General features: G+C 44.8%; 1 protein-coding gene across 4 annotated transcripts in view; it reads left to right on the top strand.

Moving 5' to 3' along the window:
* Positions 1 to 17,936, top strand: part of GAK (cyclin G associated kinase) — a 102,107-nt gene that overhangs the window by 17,505 nt on the left and 66,666 nt on the right. For all 4 annotated transcript variants that reach the window (XM_081945177.1, XM_081945176.1, XM_081945175.1 and 1 more), the window contains exons 2-5: positions 3,088 to 3,149; positions 8,195 to 8,254; positions 9,074 to 9,188; positions 16,438 to 16,580. In XM_081945177.1, the coding sequence (XP_081801303.1) occupies positions 3,088 to 3,149; positions 8,195 to 8,254; positions 9,074 to 9,188; positions 16,438 to 16,580 (380 nt within the window). The remainder of the gene's footprint in view (positions 1 to 3,087; positions 3,150 to 8,194; positions 8,255 to 9,073; positions 9,189 to 16,437; positions 16,581 to 17,936) is intronic.

The following is a 17,936-nucleotide window of genomic DNA, read 5'->3' as shown; positions in this document are numbered from 1 at the left end:
TAACAGAGTTGGAAGGGACCTTGGAGGTCTTCTAACCCCCTGCTTAGGCAGGAAACCCTACACCACTTCAGACAAATGATTATTCAACATCTTCCTAAAAACTTCCAGTGTTGGAACATTCACAACTTCTGGAGGCAAGTTGCAGCTGTTTTTCAGATGAAGTACAGTGTAATGAGGACTAACACGCAGCTTGCAAAGGAACTACTCCCACCTATGACTCAATGCTGTAGGGTTTCCTGTTAAGCAAGAAGCAATCTTAGAGAGCAATTTATTTCTCATTCAACCAATAAACAACCTGATTCGTTTCTGAGGGCACAAATTACACGCCTGTAATAACAAACAGCCCTACAGGTCTTGTTAACCTTGTTCATGAACATCTACTATATGTTTCTCAAATCATAGCCTCCGTTGATTGTGCCTGGGGTGTTTCTTTTAAAGAATTGCAGATTCTCCCTGTAAAGTTGAGAGCTGGTTATTTTGCCAAATCAGTAGCAAGTGATGTACTTAACTCTAGGCACAAAATAATAATCCTACTGCTTGGAGCTCTCATTGTAAATATAGCACACCATTCTATACACACAATGGTGCGGACTGTATACTCTCAACATCCAAAGAATGGCTAGTGGGTCATTGAACAGGATTAGGGGAGCCAGGGTTGGTGGGCTTGAACTTCTAAGAGGGCCTCAAACACTTGCTGTTGCTGCTAGAAAACATACTGGTTGGTCATCCATACAGGCGAAACTCAAAAAATTAGAATATCGTGCAAAAGTTCATTTATTTCAGTAATGCAACTTAAAAGGTGAAACTAATATATGAGATAAGACTAATTACATGCAAAGCAAGATAGTTCAAGCTGTGATTTGTCATAATTGTGATGATTATGTGGTACAGCTCATGAAAACCCCAAATCCACCATCTCAGAAAAGTAGAATATTACATGCAATCAATAAAACAAGGATTGTACATAGAACAATATCGGACCTCTGAAAAATATAAGCATGCATATGTACTTAGTACTTGGTTTGGGCCCTTTTGCAGCAATTACTGCCTCAATGCGGCGTGGCATGGAAGCTATCAGCCTGTGGCACTGCTGAGGTGTTATGGAAGACCAGGATGCTTCAATAGCGGCCTTCAGCTCTTCTGCATTGTTCAGTCTCATGTCTCTCATCTTTCTCTTGGCAATGCCCCATAGATTCTCTATGGGGTTCAGGTCAGGCGAGTTTGCTGGCCAATCAAGCACAGTAATCCCACGGTCATTGAACCAGGTTTTGGTGCTTTTGGCAGTGTGGGCAGGTGCCAGGTCCTGCTGGAAAATGAAGTCAGCATCCCTATAAAGCTCATCTGCGGAAGGAAGATGAAGTGCTCCAAAATCTCCTGGTAGATGGCTGCGTTGACCCTGGACTTAATGAAGCACATTGGACCAACACCAGCAGATGAAATTGCTCCCCAAATCAACACAGACTGTGGAAACTTCACACTGGACTTCAAGCATCTTGCAGCGTGTGCCTCTCCATTCTTCCTCCATACTCTGGATCCATAGTTTCCAAATGTGATGCAAAAGTTGCTCTCTCAGAAAAGAGGACTTTGGACCACTGAGCAACAGACCAGATCTGTTTTTCTTTAGCCAGGTAAGGCGGTTCTGATATTGTTTGTTGTTCAGGAGCAGCTTGACAAGAGGAATACGACATTTGAAGCCCATGTCCAGGATCCGTCTGTATGTGGTGGCTCTTGATGCACTGACTCCATCCTCAGTCCACTCCTTGTGAAAGTCCTCAACACTTTTGAATGGCCTTTTCCTGACAATCCTCTCCAGGCTTCTGTCATCCCTGCTGCTTGTGCACCTTTTTCTTCCACACTTTTCCCTTCCACATCACTTTCTATTAATGTGCTTTGATACAGCACTTTGGGAACATCCAACATCTTTTGCAATTACCTTTTGAGGCTTTCCCTCCTTATGGAGGGTGTCAATGATGGTTTTCTGCACAACTGTCAGGTCAGCAGTCTTTCCCATGATTGTGATTCCTACTGAACCAGATTGAGAGACCATGTAAAGGCTCAGGAACTCTTTGCAGGTGTTATGGTTTAATTAGCTGATTAGAGTGGGATACTTTGAGCCTAGAATATTGCACCTTTTCACAATATTCTATTTTCTGAGATTGTGGATTTGGGGTTTTCATGAGCTGTAAGCCATAGTCATCAAAATTATGACAAATCACAGCTTGGACTAGCTTGCTTTGCATGTAATGAGTCTATCTCATATATCAGTTTCATCTTTTAAATTGCATTACTGAAATAAATGAACTTTTGCGCGATATTCTAATTTTTCGAGTTTCACCTGTATATCGAAATGAGAGCGCAAAGTCCTTCACCATAAGGACAGCACGAGGTCTGCGCAGCATGTTTGAGGATTGCATGCTCACAGCATGTGCAGTCAGCAACCATGTGGTGGGTTGCTTAAAACCTTCAGTTGGCCTCTTAACCCTTTTCTGGAGAACGTTTGGGTTTATATATTAGATTGTTTTGTTGGTGATTATTTATTATGTGTTTTACGGGTTGGGTCATAGTTGTGTGTTGCACAATATATTTTGTTTTATGATGTTGACTTACTGGATGTCCTTGGTGATTATGGCAGTATTTAATTGTTAGATTTATACTCTCTCTTTCATTCAGTGTCTTAATTGACATGTGCAGGGCTTCTTCCTCACCACAATCATCAGATTATATCTTAGCTGACATTTAAGGTTTGTGTGATAAAATGTGCACTGGCAGGAGAAGCTGGGGAGAATGTCACTGTGGCTTCCCAAGGAGGAAGCCTATTCCGGAAGCCTATTCCAGAGAGGGTCCCAGACAAGAGACTGCATAGTTTTGAACTGGATGGTGGAGGGGAAGAAAAGTTTCAAAGTGGGCACACCTTAAAGTTTCCCAAGCTACAACTACTGTATTAGGTTAGATGGTTATAGTTTTAGTCTGGTAAGATTCTGTCTATTAGGTGTAACCAAATAAGGATCTGGATTTGAGTGGATCTCATTGTGCTGTCTCTGGGGTTTGGGGCTGAAAGGTTTTTAATCATCTCATTTTTTTTTCTAGGTGGCTTTGCTTTTGTATATGAAGCTCAGGATCTTGGAAGTGGGAAGGATTATGCTTTAAAGGTAATTATCTTAACTTGGGGGATTTTATTCCTCTGCTTGACTTCATTGATGGTGACACTGTGAATGGCAAATACCGGTAGGGTTAGGGTAGTCCTCGATTTAACAATAGTTCATTTAGTGACCAAAGTTAAAACAGCACTGAAAAAAGTGACTTATGACCATTTTTCACACTTATACCATTGCAGCCTCCCCATGATCAGGGGATTTACATTCGGATGCTTTACAACTGGTTCATATTTATGACGGTTGCAAAGTCCTGGGGTCATATGTTCATCATAGTGACATAGCAAAGTCAATGAGAAACCAGGTTCACTTAACAACTGTGTTGCTAATTTAACAACTGCGGTGATTTGCTTAACAAACATGGCAAGAAAAGATGTAAAGTGGGGCAAAACTCACTTAACATATTTCTCACTTAGCACCAGAAATTCTGGGCTGAATTGTGGTTGTAAGTTGAGGACTACTTGTACAGCAGTTAAGAACAAATCAATTCCAGAATTGACTACTTATTAATAAACATAAAACATGTGGCTTGGTAATCTCTTTGACTATAATTTTAGCCCAATATGATGCCTTTCATATGTTTTGGAACTACAACTTCTGGAAATGTGACATAACATATTGGGAGATATGTATAGATTGGAGGAGATTATCCACATAATATTTAGCTAACAATCATCTGCCTCCCCATTTCCTAACACTATCCTGCTGTACCATCTCCATGTAAAAAGGCTTCCTACATATGTTTGTAAACTTTCCCCCTATCCTATTCTTGATGTTCACTTTTTCTGGACCGCCTCAATTTACCTACCTGAATTGAAAGCAATCCATATACGGTGGTCAAGAGGACAAGAATGATCCATAGCATTTCAAGGGAAATGCTATTATTGTTGTTTATTCTGCCTGTCTAAGATGGCATACGGTGGGAAATGCCCTCAATTTATCTCTGCAGCAAACTGGGCTTATAGAGAGATTGACTCAACCAATCATCCAATGAGCTCCATTGTTCAGTGAGGGCTAGAAGTTGGGTCTGCCTCTCTTCATCAGTACGTCTTCAGTACGCTGGATAATGTAAAATGATACACTGAGGAATGCCTATTGTTAATTTCTATGTCCATATTTGCAAGCTTTGCTTAAAGCAGCCCACTTACAGTGATAAGAAAATCAATGTTATTGTGCATAGTGCGTAAATTTTCACCATGCTGCATACCGTCCCAAAAAATATTTTCATTTTTCATTAGAACATTAATCCTAAGAAGGAAATGAACCCATCCAATTGACTAGTTACCATATTTTTTGGAGTATAAGATGCACCAGAGTATAAGACGCAGAAAGATTTTGAAGAGGAAAATAAAAAAAAAAGTTTTACACTCTGCAAACCTCCCCAAAATGGCTCGTTTTTCATGAAAACAGGCCCATTTCCCCCCCACCGAAAAGCATGAATAGTCTTTAGGGAGCTTGTAGAGTGCTCCTGGGGGGGGGGGGGCAAAAACAAGCAAAAACGGCCTGTTTTTCGTTAAAAAAAAGGACATGAATAGCTTTTAGGAAGCTTATAGTGTGCTCCTGGGGGCTGGGTAAAATTGAGCAAAGAATGGGCTGTTTGCTCATTTCTGCCCTCCCCAGCCCCCAGGAGCTCTCTGAAAACTTCCTAGAGGCTATGCACGGTCATTTTGGTGAAGGGGGTGGAGTTTTGGGAGGCAAAAAATGCTATATTCAGTGTATAAGACGCACCCAGATTTTCAGCCTCTTTTTTGAGGGAAAAGGGTGCATCTTATACTCTGAAAAATACGGTAATATATATCTTCTCTTATGTTTGGTTATCATACTCTTCTTTTTCTCTCTTTAATACTTGTCTAAAAAGAGTTTTAGACACATAAAGTGCTAATGGTGATGCAAGTGTCAGACTTGGTAGACAAATTCTAAGGAGAAGAGGGAAAAAAAAGATTTAGTGTTTAATTTCTAAAACTTCTAGAGCTAGTTCAAGCAAATGCTTTCTCAGTAACTTAGAGAAGAAATGCAGATAAATAATGAATAAATGAAAGCATTTCCTTCTTTCTATGCCCCTAGGATATTTTTCTCTCAAATGCCAGTTTTACACAAAATCATTGTGATTTTCAATTTAATATAGCATGCTTTTTCAAATTTCACCGAATAAGAAGATAAAGTGAACTTCTAAGTGAGTCCTGATGCATTTCCTTTTGATTTAGAAGAACCCAAAACTACTTATAACTGTTGTTAAAATAACAGTTTTTATCATTAGTGAACTATGTAACTTGTTATTAAAATCCCACAGTGATAAGTAGTGAACAGTGTAAATGATATTTAATAATATGTGGGTATAGGGTCAGAGGTGCTATTCTAAACATTAAAACAATAAATATTCTGTTCTTATGTTCTAATTTTGGAATCAAATATCAGACTAAACTCTTATTTGGACAGGTAAGCAAGAATGAATGTGTTCTATGCAGCAAAACTAAGCTCTCAATTATGGTTTGAGAAGGAAAGAAAAGCAAGAACATATGCGTATGTATTAAGCATAGCAAAACTAAGCTCTCAATTATGGTTTGAGAAGGAGAGAAAGCAAGAAGGTATACGTTTGAGTTAAGCATAGCAAAACTAAGCTCTCAATTATGGTTTGAGAAGGAGAGAAAAGCAAGAACGTATGTGTTAAGCGTAGCAAAACTAAGCTCTCAATTATTGGTTTAAGCAGGAGAGAAAATAGGAATGAATATGTTCTATGTAGCAAAAAGCAATATGTGTGGCAAACCTGGATTCCTAGCTTAAAGTAACATACCCTATTTAGTGTTTCTGAATGAAATGTTTTAAAAGCACTCAACATATGAGTGTACATATGTGTACACACACACACACACACACACACACACACACGATTGTTAACAGTATATGATTACAATTAGTCTTTGATTTATGTCCAGTTGTTCAGGGATCATTCAAAATTACCATGGTACTGAACAAGGGACTTATGATCTGTACTCAAACTTATGGCTGCTGCAGCTCCACTGTGACCATGTGATCCCAATTTAAGTACTTCGTAATCTGCCTGACGTTATGACCAGCTGCAACAGCCCCTACCTGCCTATCTTTCCTCCCCATCCCACCTTGATGTGTCCTTTGGACCTACTTCCCATCTGTCTGGGTAGCCACAGGCCTTGGGCTTGCTTCCTGCCCTGCTGGGTACCACATCCTTAATTCTCCTCTCTGCCCCATCACACCCTGCTCCATTTACCTTTTCTGAAGATTGCGCTTCCGAAAGAGATCAAGCAATGAGATGTGGCCTTCCTATATAGAAGCCAGTTGTGTCACCCGGGAAGTGGGTCCCATTTTGGAAGCTGCAGAAATTCCTGGATCACCTGCTTCCAGGATGTCATGAGGCCGTATAAGAAGGCCATACAGCACATCGGTTGATTTTCCTTTTCAAAAGCTGATTCCCAAAGATCACATTTCTGAAAGAGGACTCGGCTGATGTGACAGGCATTCTTTTACATAGGCCGCCTTGTGCCGTTCCAAAAACGGCCGTCATGTCATCTCTCCGAAGGGTACAGTTGTCAAAATCGCATGATTAGGAAAAATTGTGTCCTCCTGAGAGCTTGTGAGAATGGCAACCGCCTCCAGAATGTCGCAAACTACGCCTCTGCAGGAAGGTTGTGCGTCACATGGGCTGTGATCTCTTCTGGGAAGGTGATCTTTGGAAAAGGCAAGTGGAGTAGTTGTGATGGGGCGGGATGAAGGCCCAAGGATCCTTCAAGAGGTGGGGGAGACCTTGTGAGGCCCTGAGCAGCCACATGTGAACTGGAATGGTGCTGCAGGGCCTCTTCTATATCCCGATAAAACCTTCTGCTCCCCTTAATGATGACAGCAGTGAAACACAGGATTGTGGTCATTAAGCAAGCATGTGGGCACCTCGCGTAACGACCACAATGATTTATAACTATAATTCCAGGTTCAGTTGTGGTTGTAAGTGGAGGAATACTTGTAAAAAATGTTTCATGAGAGCTGAACTTTGCCTCCCTCTGCAAAGTTCTGTTATAAAGGAATCTGGATTTGCTTCTAAGTAATATTACATAAAACAGCAAAATTGTGTTTCCTTAGTTGGTTATCAGAAACAAATGTTCTGAATAAAAATATTGACCAAATAATTTAAAAAAAATATTTATATTTTTCTTTAAAATTCTATATGAATTTGTATCTAAGAAAGTGTGTCTGAGTCTATGTTGCGTTTACTTCCAATATTTCATTTTTTTCTTTTCCTTTTGTCATTGGCTTAAGTTCTTTAGTATATATTTTTTTCGTTTAGCAAAAGTAAAAATACTGGGGAGAAGTATCGCATTAGTATTGTTCCTTAAAGCACTGTGTATGAATGTTAAATATTGCTACCTGAATACTTGAGCCTTTCCTACTAATAAATAATAATCAGTAATAGAATCTAGTGACCACATTTTGATTTCTGATAGCATACAGTTTCATGTATTGAGATATTCTTTAGCAATAACCCAGAAGATTTTCAGTTGAAAATTGAGATTCCTGTGAATTGGCATAGTGAAGTCAGGATCCAACCAAAACTTGTGGAATAATCTCTACACCTGATTTCATCTAAAGCTGGAGGTCATACATGATAGCACTTAGCGCTTATATACCGCCTCACAGTGCTTTACAGCCCTCTCCAAGTGGTTAACAGAGTCAGCATGTTTCCCCCAAAAGCCTGGGTCTTCATTTTACCGATGTCAGAAGGATGGAAGGCTGAGTCAACCTTAAGCCGGGGAGGATCGAACTCCAGACTGTGGGCAGAATTACAACAATGCATTCTGAGCACTGCCCTACCACAGCTCTTGGTGATATCAGTGATATGAGTGTATTAGTCTTCGATTTACATACAAAGTTTGTGTGAGCTAATAACTAATTTTAATATAATTATAAGAGAAGAAAGGGTATAATTACTATTGTTTGGAAACAAAACAAACACCCCCCAAAAAGAGAGAAAAGAAATCAAAATGTTCTTCTTTGAGATCTCTTTATTTTCCTGGCAGAGATTATTGTCCAATGAAGAGGAAAAGAACAAAGCTATCATTCAAGAAGTCTGCTTCATGGTATCCTTTTGGAGACAGGTGAAATCATATTATGCTTGGACTGTCAAATCCTGGTTTAATAAGTAAGGATACAAAAGTGGTTTCTTTGCTGCTTCATCAGAGCAAAACTTCAGTTTATATTTACACTAGAAACTATCTGAATGTCTTTCAAACAGCTCAGAATTTGAAACCCCAGTTTATCTGGGGCTTAAATATCAGTTCACTGTTGTGTTCCAAATAGTTTTGCTGCTCATATGACAGGAGAAGCAGAGGAGGCATGCGTAGCAGAGGACAGGACAGCTAGTCTAAATGGGATCTTTGATTAAATATATGATACAGGAAATTTGTTTGGAGTTATAGTTGCCTCAGAAAGCATATTAGTTCTACCTGCCTCCTAATCTGTGTAAATTTTCCTTGTTTGAAACACTTAGCTTTCTTTTGCCCTATTAATCTTAATAATGTTTGTTGCATCAGAAATGCTTTCCTCTGTCCATTTCTCTCTCCTGCTTTAAATTATGCATAGAATGTGGTTGTGTTCAGCTGACTGTTAAAAGTTGATCCTAATGTTAATTGGATAAGCTCAATGTAAGATACGCTTGACCGCATCGGAGGCAGGAAGCGCAGTTGCCAAACTTTGCCAATAGTGGCGTAATGCGGAATTCACTTGAGTTTTCAACATCCTGGTCTGGGTGGTCAGCCCATGTTTCCGACCACAGTCTCTTTTTCAGAATTGGAATTATAATCCAACTGAGTAAACTGTAGTTCCGCTGCATGCAAACCTGCAAAGAGGTTTTCCAAATAAACGAGAAACTTTGAAACCTTAACCGACACGTGATTCAGAAAAAACTATCTGGACACCCAAACGTTGTCCAGTTCTGTTCTGCTGCCTCCATTGGAAAAGAAGAATCGGATACTGGGCAAGGAGAATTTCTTCTGCTCACGGAACTTTGTAAAGGTAAAGTTGTAGTTTTTGTGTGGAATCACCTTGGCTTGACAGCCTCATTCACTGACTCAGCCGGGCTGGCTCTGTTGAGAAAAGACTCAGGCAATGTTTCTTAGAACAAAAGCATTTAGTATCAGCAAAGGGTTCCAGGGCTGCTCTGCACTTTGAGCAAAATATATAGTCTTCATGATCTGGAATTTGAAACTTAACTCCTCCTTTTTCATTTCTGACCTTTCTGTTTTCCAGGGCGCTGCTCTGGAGAGTCCAAAGAAGGGGTTAAACACAGCCAATCTGCCCAGAACTGAATTGAAAACTTTAAGCCATGCCTCTGGTGCTGACTATCCTCAGATTTTTTCAATTCAGCTAGCCCAGTGGACGCGCTAAAATTTTTCTCCAGTTCTAAGATTGATTCCTTGGACTCTCGAGAGGAAGAATACCTTTTAAAACGGTGTAATTAAGGATTTTTTAGAGCAGGCTGGTGAGTTTTAAAATTAAGTTTGTTTTTTTCCCCTTTTTAATTGTTTTTTTTCTCACCCTTTCGGCTCTCCTGGAGTCCGGGGCTTTGCTCTGGCTCCTGGAAGCCGCAGGCAGCTGTTGGGGGAAGCGCGTGGGTCGGAGTGCCGACGCCAGCGCTGTTGGGGCACCCCTACTGGGGGCCGATTCCCGCTGGAAGCCCTACGTTGCAATTTTTGCTTCTAGCAAGTCAAATTGCGGCGTGGGCTTCCAGGGCAGCCATTTTGGCTTCTTCCCTCTTCAAATTTGGCGCGCAAAGCAGCAGTGAGTTCCGGCCGCCATTTTGGATTGCGCAACCTTCCGTTTCTACTTTTAAAAGTTTTTTGCCGCAGCTGCCTGGTGCCTGGCTCTTTGCAGGAGCCGTGTGGAGTCAGACTTGGCCGGTGTGACCGGCGACCTGGGCCCCAATCCAAGCAAGGGATAGCGGCGTGGGATCGTGGCCTGCTGGGTCGCTTCCCTTACTCTCCTGCAGGCGCTGGGAGCGAATTCTGCTCGCGCCTAAAGATTCCAAGCTACTTCAGGCCTTGCAGTTTCTCTGTCTCCTCAGGAGCATCGTGCTGCGGTGGGCTTTCTGGAGGTGGTGAGTGGTGGTTTTTTCCCATCCCCCTACTGTCCCAACCAGTGATTGTTACCATGGCAGATCAGGCCCCTGAGAGTTCTGAGGGTGTCTCTTCCAGAGCCCCTGTAAGACAGGCCGGGAAAGCTGCCAGGGAGGCCATTAGAGGGAGTAAGCCTTACTCCAGGCATGGCCCCAAGCAGGGCTCAGGCCTAGACAAAGATGCATTAAGGCGACAGAAGGCCTTAGAAAAACAGTTTTCCAAAGACCAACAGCAGGCCCAATCTTCCCTTTCGGTGTCTCCTGGGGAGCCCTCCAGGGAAATTCCTCCAGCCCAGGGAGGCCCCATTTCTGATAGTGAAGAGGAAGGGGATTCCCTGGCCATGGCAACTTCTCCAGGCCATTCCATGGCTGATCAGGCTGATCTCTTTGCCTGTCCCTCTGATATGGAGGAGGGACCAGCTCCAATGGGGCCCTTAGCCCCTCAACAGCCGATCTCCGGGCCCATTCAAGGGGTTCGCCCCATTGAGGACCAAGGGCCTAATTTATCCACTGAAATGCAGGAAATAATTAACAGGGCCATTTCCCAGGGCATTGAGGCAGGCATGCGAAAGGTGGCAAGCGCACTCGCAAGACCCACCATTTGCAGCCCCAGGAGGATTCCAGAGAGATGGCTCCTAGCCTTCCACCCCCGTCCCTGCATTCTTCAGTGGCCTCCGATGAGTCAGACTGGGAGGAGGAAGAGGATTTTCTTCCTAGGCAGGAAGCTGAATTCTCTGGGGATGAGGCAAGCCCCGCCAAAAAGCCGGCCCTTTCAGGCTTATTTAATTTGGATAATTTCAAAACCATTTTAGATAAGGCTAAGATCTCAACTCGCATGGGGTCCACCCCCCCAGCTCAAGAGGTTGTAGACCCTGATGATCTATCTGGGGATCTCTTTGAGGAACCCATTTCGGTCCAGGAAATAGTTCCTGTGCCCAAGATGTTCCTCAATTTAGTTCAAAGACAGTGGGCGCAGCCAGCTACCATGGCTACCCCCAGCAGCCATGACAAGAAGCTATACACGGTGGATGCCAGCCTGGAGGAGCTGCTCAAGCTCCCTCCTATCGATCCCCCTGTAGCGGCTCTTACCTCCTCTTCTGTGCTCCCTCCTGACCTGTTGGAGGGGCTCAAGGCTGAGGACAAGAGAACCGAGACTGCTTGTCACAAGACCCATCAGGCAGCTGCATGGGCTATTAAGTCCTCCGCTTCGGCCTCCTTTTTCTCCAGGGCTGCTCTCCTGTGGCTGAGGCAGTTGTTGAGGAAGATACCTGCCAAGGACGTTAAAGTCAGGCAGGATATCAATAAGATCATGGCAGCCACAGAGTACACTGCTGATGCCACTCTGAATGCTGCTAAGTTTGCCTCGCGTGCCCTAGCGTCTAATGTTACTTCCAGACGCCTCCTGTGGCTTAGGCACTGGAATGTGGATATGCGCTCCAAATGGAAGCTTGTTACTGCCCCCTTTAAAGGGGACAAGCTGTTTGGTGAGGTCCTTGATCCAGTCCTTGTGGAAAACAAGGACAAAAAGAAAGTGATGCCATCAGTCACCAAGAGGCCTGATCGTAAAGGTCCTGGCTCTTACAGGAGGCAGGCCTTTCGGAGCAATGAGCCCTCCACCAGTTCCGCCCCCTATCATCGGGCGTATCCCCAGCAGGGTGAGCGGTCCCAGGACCGTCAGTCCTTTCGAGACAGAGGTCGCCAGCAGCCCTTCCCCAAGCGGCCATTTCGGGGGGGCTCCGGCTCCCGACCCTTTAGGAGGTATAAATGACCATCACAGGTCAGCTCCCATAGGAGGGTGGCTGCAGTTGTTTCACGCCAAATGGGAGCAGACCACGTCGGACCAGTGGGTTCTTCAAACGGTCCGCATGGGTCTCACTCTAGAATTCTGGTCCCCCCCTCCCCGCCACTTCATCCGGTGTCCAGTTCCCTCAGGGTTAGTCAAAAGATCCTTCATGGAACAGGAGATAAGGCACCTCAAGGAGATCAGGGCCATAGAGCCTGTCCCAGCAGGCCAGAAAGGAAGAGGGTTTTACTCCATCCTGTTTCTGGTCCCCAAAAACTCAGGAGGGTGGAGGGGGATATTAGATCTAAAGAGGTTCAATCACCACGTGACATATCGCAGGTTCAAGATGCAATCCCTCCAGTCCATCTTGGGGTGCATCAGACCAGGCGATATACTAACGTCCATAGACCTCAAAGAGGCCTACCTCCATGTCCCTATCCGCAAAGCCCACCGCAAGTTCCTGAGGTTCTCTTACGCGGGCCTCCATTACCAGTACCGGGCCTTGCCATTCAGCCTGTCATCGGCGCCCAGGACATTCACAAAGGTTCTCGCAGCCGTGGCGGCTTTTCTACGGTCACGTCCGGTCAGACTCCACTGTTACCTGGACGATGTTCTCATTCTGTCATCATCGCATCAACAAGCTGTCAGCGACCTAGAACACACCATGCAGGCGCTCCGGGACCACGGGTTCACCATCAACCTGGAAAAAAGTCATCTCGTTCCCACGACCAGACTGAAGCATCTAGGGGCCGTCATCGACACCACTTCGTGCACGGTATCCCTGTCCCTGGAAAGGGTGTCCAGTCTTCGGGAGATGGTCGTTCAGGTGCAGCGGTCACGACTAGTCAAGGTGGTTCAGCTCTCACAGCTCCTCGGCAAGATGATCTCGTGCCTGTCAATCGTGCCTTGGGCGAGACTTCACTCCCGTCCCCTTCAGTGGCTCCTGCTTCCATATCAAAGAACAAACGAAAGCAGCTCAACAAGACTGATTCCAGTTCCAGCAGAGGTACGTCGCTCTCTAAAGTGGTGGTTGTCTCCGGCCCTGTTAAAGGGGTCGCCATTCAAGGAGCCAGTCAGGCTCACCATCACAACGGATGCCAGCTTGTTCGGTTGGGGGGCCCACTGCCACAACCAGCTCGCACAGGGCAGGTGGTCCCCTTCCGAAGCCGCTCACAGCATCAACTGGCTGGAGCTGAGGGCAGTCAGGCTTGCGCTCAAGCGCTTCCAGAGCACCGTTCAGGGCCACCACGTGCGCATCATGACAGACAATGTCGCCACCAAGGCGCACATCAATCGACAGGGGGGAACGCGCTCCAGATCCCTGATGAAGGAGGCGGAGCTCTTGGGTCGATGGGCAGAGAGGTATCTTCTTTCTCTTCAGGCGGAGCACATCTCGGGCACGAGCAACACCCAGGCGGACTGGCTGAGCAGATCCACAGTCGACCACTCGGAGTGGCCGCTGCTGTTCCAGCAACTGTCCCAGAGGTTCGGCCTCCCGCTGGTGGACCTGTTCGCCACCGCGGCCAACGCGCATCTTCCGCGGTTCTTCACAAGGTTCCACGACCCAAGGGCGGAAGGAGTCAACGTGCTGCACGGCCCGTGGCCGAAAGGTCTGCTTTACGCTTTTCCCCCGCTACCTCTTCTTCCCAGAGTCATCAGGAAGATCCTAGCAGAGGAGGCGAAGGTGCTGCTGGTAGCACCGTACTGGCCCAGGAGAACCTGGTTTGCAGACTTGGTGAGTCTTTCGATCACACCACCGTGGCGGATTCCTCCACAGGACATCTCTCTCAGCCAGGGGGCCCTTCAACATCCAGAGCCCCAGTGGCTGCAACTGGCCGTCTGGCACTTGAGAGGGATCTCCTAAGCAGAGGCAAGTTGTCAGACAAAGTGATTGGCACCATCCAAGCGTCACGACGGCAGTCCACAACGCGCATCTACGACGCCACTTGGAAATCCTTCGCCAGTTGGTGCACTGCTCATGGTACGTCTGCGCCCCTTGCTTCGGTTCCTGTCATCCTGGACTTCCTGCAGGAAGGTTTGGACAAGGGCCTGGCACCTAACACCCTGAGGCGCCAGGCGGCAGCCCTGTCAACCATCCTCTCAGTTGAGGGCTACGCATCTCTTGGCCGGAATCCGACCATCCGCAGTTTTCTCAGGGGAGCGACCAACCTGAGACCCCCAGTGGTCCATAGATACCCATCTTGGGATCTCAATGTAGTGTTGCGGTCCCTCATCGGGCCCCCGTTTGAGCCACTTAAGACGGCCAGTCTCAGACACCTCACATTCAAGACGGTTTTTCTGGTCGCTATCACGTCTGCTCGTCGCATATCGGAACTGGCTGCCTTGTCAGTCAGAGAGGACTTGTGTCTCATTCGTAACGACAGAGTAATCCTGAGGCTGGATCCTTCCTTCATTCCGAAGGTCAATTCCTGGTTTCATCGGGCGCAGGAGGTGGTCCTTCCGGATTTTTGTCCGCATCCTCGGCACCCGAGGGAAAAACGCTGGCACATGCTGGATGTGCGCAGGACTATTCGCAGATACATCAAGCGCACGGCCAGTTTTCGGAAATCCGAATCTCTATTCGTCTCCTTTCAACCACCTTCTCAAGGCAAGAAGGTCTCTTCATCTACCATCGGCGGATGGCTGCGAGCCTGCATCGCGCTTGCCCACGTTTTACAGTCCGTTCCTGTGCCTCGCAATATCACAGCACATTCGACTAGAAGCGCCGCCACCACAGCTGCCTGGTCTACTCAGGCACCGGTTGAAGAGATCTGCAAGGCGGCCACCTGGACTTCTCTGTCTCCATTTGTCCGAAATTACAAACTGGACAGTTTTGCATCGGCGGAGGGGGCCTTTGGGAGACGTGTTCTTCAGGGCATCCATACCAGCGGAGCGACCCTGATGGCTGAGCCTTCCCGCCCTAGTGACAGTTAGCTTGGGCATGTCCCTTCTTTGGACTCTCCAGAGCAGCGCCCTGGAAAATGACCATTGTCTTACCTGAAGGGTCCTTTTCAGGGCGCTGCAAGGGAGAGTCCACCCCGCCCTGGGGTCTATTCTCCGCTGGTGTTTGTAAGTCACAGTGTTGTTTTGTTGTTTCTGTTATTGTTGTTTGGACTATTTTTTGACTTGTTCCATATTAGACTTCCAGTTGAAGTTTCAGCGCACAACTGTTCCACGTCTTCATTGAATAAATCTGAGGATAGTCAGCACCAGAGGCGTGGCTTAAAGTTTTCAATTCAGTTCTGGGCAGATTGGCTGTGTTTAACCCCTTCTTTGGACTCTCCCTTGCAGCTCCCTGAAAAGGACCCTTCAGGTAAGACAATGGTCATTTCAAGCAATATTTTAGAAACAGAATGAAGGAAAACATTATTTTAAGTGTAGCAGAGGAATGACTAAGTGACTCTTCCCCACTTCAGAACTCTGAATTTTAATGAATGTTTTCATTGCAGATTAAAATTTACTGGCTAATTATTTGATTTGACTAAGTTTGAAGAATAAGTTTATTTCCTCCTCCCCCCGTTTGTCCTAGTGACAGACATGAAACAAATGCAAAGTTAAAATAACTTTTTAAAAAAACGTTCTGGCCTGGATACAAATAAAAAAAGAAAAACTTTTAGAGATGTTTTACATTTCAAAAACTGCCATTTTTCTTGCCAAAAGAACAACACGTTACTGAACCAAAAATTGTTCAGCATTTGGTCTTCCCTGTTTCCCCTTTGTTTATTAGATTTTTATCCTTTATAAGTAAATCAAAGTGGCAAACCTAATCACCTAATCCTCCTTCCTCCTATTTCCCCCCACAACAACCCTGTGAGGTAGGTTGGACTAAGAGAGAGAATGACTGGCCCAAAGTCACCACCAGGTGAGACTCCTGGTTACTAGGCCAGCACCTTCAATACTACACCAAACCTCACTGCACCAAACCTTTCCAAAGGCTGAGTAATGATTGAAGTGTACCGCAGTACTTGTTTGCAGTCTAATATACGGACTAATGATAGAGTGTATTAAAGAAAAGTATATAGCTGAAGTGGTGTTGCTAGCTAGAGGATACATTACGGGAGCTTTATCTCTCTCCAGAAAAATCCAAGCGTACAGCTGGACTGATTCACACATTTTTCTCCTCCCTTTCTAACGGCACGTGCAGCAGCAGACAATGTATTCACTTGGTATTAGCCCTGTGCTCATCACACAATCTCAGAATGAGCCAAAACCCCTGAGCTTCAACTCATATGTTAGAATATACCAAGAAAGTAAAGGGATCCAGGGGTGTGTGGTGGTATTTATAGGCCTATGTTGGCTGTCATCAGAATTAGCATTCCTATTGCCTCTTCCATAATGTGTGTGATTCATGGATTTTATGTTCATAGGGCAGCTGGTGGAATTTTTAAAGAAAGTGGAATCTAAAGGCCCCCTCTCGTGCGATACAGTTTTGAAGATATTTTATCAGACTTGCCGTGCTGTGCAACATATGCACAAACAGAAGCCCCCTATTATCCACAGAGATTTAAAGGTAAGGAATCCACTTTTCCTCTACTCCTTATGAGATTGAAGCAGTGATACTTTGAGTTAGGATGGGCTTGAATTTACCTGTAGTAGTCTGAAAGATAAAGAGTAAAAAGTCTAGGTTGCCTGAGAATGAGTTAGAGAAGATTAGGCTAAGTTCATTTTTTGCTAAAAGTTTCCCCAAACCTGGACATTTTTTCATAAGCAACTTTGAAAGAGTTGATATTTAAAAATGTAAAAAAGAGAAGGGGACAAAGCCATACACCCCTGTTTCAGAACTAAAAAGTGAAAAAACCTTGAGTGTTGGTCATATGTGTAAAGTTCACTGAGGAAAGAAACAGTTGAAGAGACATGCAGGAGCTGATTACAGATAGTAAATGCCTCCATTTTTTGCATAGCTTATGGTGTTCCAAGGGATTTTAATTGCAATATAAATAATTATACTACAAATGACAAGTCCTTTGGCCTTCTGATACCTTCTAGTTTCCAGATTCCCAGGCAGTCTGATCACTTTCTGGCAGAGGTGGGTTTGGACCGGTTTGGTCGAGTAGGTAGTAACTCAGACTGCCATGCCCCCAAACCGGTTCTATCGGCAGCAGTGCCATCTTGATTTTCGATTCTGCGCATGCGCAGAACAATCTTCATTGCAATATTTTTATTTTATTTTCCTTTTCTAACGTGTACATGCGCAGACCTTTTTAGGTGCAAATGCACACATGCACAGAGCAAAACTTTTTGCATGCCGAACCAACAGTAATGCTGGTAGGAATCCACCCCTGCTTTCTGGAAGTTATCCTAGCACATCAGCAGAACTAGATTGAAAAACAATTACCTGTATATCGTATTTGTTTTATATATAGTAGTGTTGACCAGGACTGAAATCAGACCTGGAATTAATTTTCCCCCTTGATTGGATAGTAACTAGATAGAAATTTGTATTCGGATCTTTTCCAGTGTAAGATTGAGATTTTCTTGGCAACGTTTTGGCGAGGTCTCACTCGCCATCTTCAGGCTGGGTTTTGGGCTTAAAGTGTGATCGGAGCTGCCGTCTTTCTATAAATCTTGGTGGGGGTGTGTGGAGTGCTGGCTTTGTTTCAGTAAGTGGAATGATTAGTTGTGTGGTTGTATCATGATTGGTAGATTGGTGCTGATTTGTGCTGGCTGTGTGTCTATTGTTGTTTTGTGTTGTAACGGCCTGGGAGCTCGTTTGTTGACTAAGGCTGGTTTCCAGATGTCACGTTTATTCATGTTGTGGGGATGTCTCTCTATTTCGATAGCTTCCATAATTATTCTCTTGTTGGAGTGTTCTGTTTTGGAGATTAACCTGGTTCCTTCAAAATTAATTTCATGTCCTGTAGCTTTA

The sequence above is a fragment of the Natrix helvetica genome (genome assembly GCF_964273705.1).
Source record: "Natrix helvetica genome assembly, chromosome: 2".
Taxonomy (NCBI): Eukaryota; Metazoa; Chordata; class Lepidosauria; order Squamata; family Natricidae; genus Natrix; species Natrix helvetica.
Note: the sequence above shows the minus strand (reverse complement) of the source record. Positions and strands in the feature narration are given on the sequence as shown.